The sequence below is a fragment of the Anopheles nili genome, chromosome 2 (assembly GCF_943737925.1).
Source record: "Anopheles nili chromosome 2, idAnoNiliSN_F5_01, whole genome shotgun sequence".
In the NCBI taxonomy this organism is placed as follows: Eukaryota; Metazoa; Arthropoda; class Insecta; order Diptera; family Culicidae; genus Anopheles; species Anopheles nili.
This window is the reverse complement of record NC_071291.1, coordinates 23473909-23478070: the sequence shown is the minus strand read 5'-3', so window position 1 is coordinate 23478070 and position 4162 is coordinate 23473909. Positions and strand designations below refer to the sequence as shown.

At 45.6% G+C, this 4162-nt stretch overlaps 1 protein-coding gene across 1 annotated transcript; it reads left to right on the top strand.

Moving 5' to 3' along the window:
* The first annotated feature begins 1550 nt into the window (after window positions 1-1550).
* On the top strand, window positions 1551-3976 carry LOC128722180 (UPF0692 protein CG33108). Its single transcript, XM_053816021.1, has 4 exons — window positions 1551-1596; window positions 1778-2512; window positions 2597-2693; window positions 2787-3976. The coding sequence occupies exons 2-4, from the start codon at window positions 1935-1937 to the stop codon at window positions 3006-3008; spliced, it is 897 nt and encodes a 298-aa protein (XP_053671996.1). The 5' UTR covers window positions 1551-1596; window positions 1778-1934; the 3' UTR covers window positions 3009-3976.
* The last annotated feature ends 186 nt before the right edge of the window (window positions 3977-4162 follow it).

The following is a 4162-nucleotide window of genomic DNA, read 5'->3' as shown; positions in this document are numbered from 1 at the left end:
GAGGGCGAGGATTCGAGCAACTTTTGAGATCGTTATGTCGCCCCTCGTTTGCCCCCGTTTGTGGGACGGAGTGGGAGACACAGGGAGAGGCTAGAGAGGCAAAAAAAGGACAAAACTGTCCACCACCGCGGATAACGGGAAAGCGGTGTCCTTAGTGACCGGTTCGATTTTTCGTGTCGCTGGACTTTGTAGAACTGAGTGAGAACGGCCAGGAGGCATTAAATACACCCGGGCACAGGTGAGATGAATGTTGCAACCTTCGAGCGGCTTTTGTGTCATAACGCATTTTTTTTTTGGTTGGCTGTTTTTTTTTAAATATTGGTTTTGTGTCCCTTTTTGTGCGATGCTGCTAGTTGTTTTGAAGCTAGTTTTTGTGACTATGTTCGAGGCTTTAAGTCGTCTTCGACATGGTTTAGGGGCTATCGTTACTCGCAGCTGAAATTTCACGCAATGCTGTGCGCTGTGAAATACATTCAATGGTACCACTCGAGGATGGGATGATTTTCATTTAAAAGCGCAAAAGCATTGCTGTAAACAAGCAAAATGACTTATTAATATTCCATGTAAACATTTAAACGAAACAGCATTTACCATAATTTATCGTCTAGCGTAATAACCAATAGAGTCTACAGCATTCCATATCAAAGGTATCGCATACCATAGCCAAATGCAATAATTTCATTCAATTTTTTTATTGATATAATTCGCATTATATGGAACAAATGTATCAACTATTTTACAGTAAACTCATTCTGTAATGTAATAGTAATTCTCATTTCTGAATATATGATACAACAACGACGATCGAATTTGTTTCAATTTATACACCTTGGTATAAAAGCTTCCGTAAAAAAGTTTCGAATAGTTCTTTTTTTTTTGGTAGAAACAGCGAGAGCAGTATTGAATCATTGTTTGCCTTAATATTATTAGCATTCTTTAATTTTATTTATCTTTGAAATATTTATACTCTGAGTTATTTTGCAAAATTAAAATATCTATAAAAACAGAGCTTTTATAAAGTTTCTTCCACTGAGTCACCGAGCCATAGCTTGTATCATTGACCAAAAATGGTACGAAATAACCGCGATAGTTAATGTTTCTTCCCTTTGGTATTACCATAAATGATGTTAAATGTATTTGTTAACAGTGCAACACATAAAACACTTTACATTATTTATTTTTACTACTTCTTTTACTGAACTCAACAGTTTGCTCCTTAAGGGTTTAATAAAATAAATACGTCGTTTTTCGCCTGTCAAAGCTAATGTCAATAGTATGTGCGGATGGGTGGCGCAAATGTTTTGGTTGGTATATTCAACATGCAATAGAGATTTTCGTAATCTTGTGAAGTATTTCTTGCTTTACATCAAATGCGTCGTGATATCGTTACAGTAAACTACAAACATTTGCCTTCGAACCATGTGATGTGTCGGTGAATATGGCTTGGAGTCAAGCTGTTGCTTCTGTAGCGTGAAGCGCTGTAGCCTATATTACCAAACAAAGAAAAGAACGAAAGCCAAGAAGACATCACAGCTGTTTTTGTTGCTGCTCCCAGCGCTGTTGCTGCTTTGTTCCATTTGCTGCGGTCGTCGTAAGGTGAGAAATATATTTTCAATCGCAACCGAGTGCCGTTGGCCCCTTTCTCTTGCACCAGCTCGCCCCCCGATGTGCCCTGATCCGTCCTCTGCCCACTGATTTTTCCGACGATCTGTTCTAACTGTTTTTCATTCCTTCTTCTGCTCGCCACTCGACCGACCACCGAAAATAAACTCCGCAGCGCACCGCCGTGGACCCACCGTTTCCTTTTCTTCCTTTTTGTGCAAAACTGGCGCGACCGAACCACAACAAAAGGTACCGCCCTTCTTCCCGCGCACCACCGACACCGTTTCCCTCACTCTGTCCACCCGTGCAACCTTCCCGGAGAGCGCTGCTAAATGTCGAACAGCACTCCTTCGCCTTCTCCATCGCCACCACCTCCGCCACCGACACCCGCACCGCAACAGCCAAAGACGACCGCGTGCCATCCCACCAAAACGCCCCTCTCCGAACTGAACCTGGATGTGCTCAATAACAGCAGTAACCGTAACGATAAACCAAACCATAATGTGATTCTTTCGTCGGGCGAATGCGTCTGGGCGACGCAGTACCCCGAGATACAGAAGGCCTGCTTCCTGCACCGAGTCTGCCAGTATGCGCCGCCCCGCGAGCTGCGTGTGCAAAACGTCGAGCCGATCCTGCAGAACGGACCCACCTGTGGGCTGACCGCCGTCAGCATGATCTTCGATGGTGCCCCATCCGCGAAGGCTCTCCTCGAGCTGGCCGTCGCTCGGGGCTACTCTAACAATGGCGAAATGTTCAGTGCACGCCAGCTCAACGACCTGTTCGAGCTCGTGCTCGACGAACATCGGCATCTCGTCGAGTACAAACCCGTCACCCACGCGCTGGTCGGCGGCTGGATGGATGACCCCAACATCCAGATCAAACTACGCTTGGGGGCAATGTTCCTCGTGCCGTATCCTTTTCTCGAACCTTCTCGCGCATGTTTACGACATTTGTCGATTTCCTTACGCTAGCTTTCCTTAACCCGTAGAAACAGTTACGATCCTGATAGGAACCACACGCCCTGCCTCAACAAGGGTCACCGTGCGCACTGGGCGCTCGTCGTGGGCTATCTCATCGACCAGTTCGACGACGTAAGTGCGCACACCTCGAGCGAGCAGCCATTTCGTTGCCGCTCCTGCCTCTGACTAGCACTGGCCCTCCCTTCTTTATCGCTTCCTTTCCAGTTTTACGTGTTTGCGCGCCACGGCAAAACGAAAAACCTCGCCCTGTGGTCGCTGCGAGATCTCTCCCGGAGCAATGGTAACCTAATCGAGTTCTGCCAACCGGCCGGACACCCGAACGACACGTTCGTGCTGCCCGAGGGCGGCATGGGCGGGTGCAACGGGTTGCGCTGTAAATTTATCATGATCGAACACTATAAGGCCAAGAACGAGATCGCACTCTGACGGTACAGGGTAGGCGGCACTACGGCAAGCCCTCGTTCCTGGCGCACCACCGCACTATCGAGCGGTAGGCTCCACCATTGTACAGTACCGCTTGTTTTACTTCTCCCGCTAGGCAAGATCTATTTATTTTCCCTCCACATGAAATTATTTACCAAACTACTTATCGTTACGTTAATGATAGCTTTATTTTCAGTTTACCGGTTTGGCTTTATATAATTATTCATTTTAAAACATGCATAAAACAGTATTGATTTTCTTTTCTCTGTCTCTTCCGTCCTGCGTGTTGTGCGCTTTTCCTCCTTCGTTCTTTGGTTGTTTTCGTTTTTCCGCGCTGGGGCGAGAAAGCGCCTCGAGCAGTGCAATCAGGAATCCTACGTTCCACCCGCTTCCTACACCAGCCAATTGTACAGGAATCCAGGACCCCATTGGACCTTTTTACTTTCCTGCGATGTTGCTCGCACGGCCGTGTGGTATTCTTTCACTCGAAAGACTATCGTTCGACCTTTTCCTCATCGTTCTTTCTTTATTTCTGGTTTCTTTGACATTTATTGCGTTTATTGTTTTCCGTTCCGTTGTATGGTATGCTCAGTAGTCGCCCAGCATAATGTATAATGCTTTTCATATGTTTTATTTTGTCGTATTACGTTAATGTTTGCCATTTGTGTATGGGATATAAATATGTATGTATGTATATTGGTTCAATGCAATGCAAATAAGACAAGGGGTAAAATGATAACACTCGCAACACCGAAGGCATTCAAACTAACTCGTGATACACGCGTGTAATGCTTTGCCGTAGGAACAGGGTAGAAATGCGTAGGGAACATGTAGAGAGAAGAAGAAACGCACATGATCGTTGCTACGGATCGCAAAAACCTGCTGTCGATATTTAGTTTTTACATCGCTTGGATGGAAATAAAAAGAAACCCAAACCACGTTTGGTTTGGATACGTCGCCGAAACAACGTTTACAACAGAAACACGAAATCTACTGCTCTAAGCTACGCGCTCTGGCCCACACCACGGCAGATGGGCCATAGAAAAATGCTTGCCTACATAAACATATCCGAAACGCTACGTTGAAGATGAATCGGTAAATCGTGTATCGCTTTGCTTTCCGTTTGCCGAAAGCCTAAAGTAAAAGTAAAAGCAGGA

Coding starts and splice junctions, on each gene's coding strand:
- LOC128722180 (XM_053816021.1), top strand. CDS start 1,935: ATGTCGAACAGCACTCCTTCGCCTTCTCCATCGCCACCACCTCCGCCA. Junction 2,513..2,596: donor GGGGCAATGTTCCTCGTGCC/GTATCCTTTTCT, acceptor CCGTAGAAACAG/TTACGATCCTGATAGGAACC. Junction 2,694..2,786: donor TCATCGACCAGTTCGACGAC/GTAAGTGCGCAC, acceptor CTTCCTTTCCAG/TTTTACGTGTTTGCGCGCCA.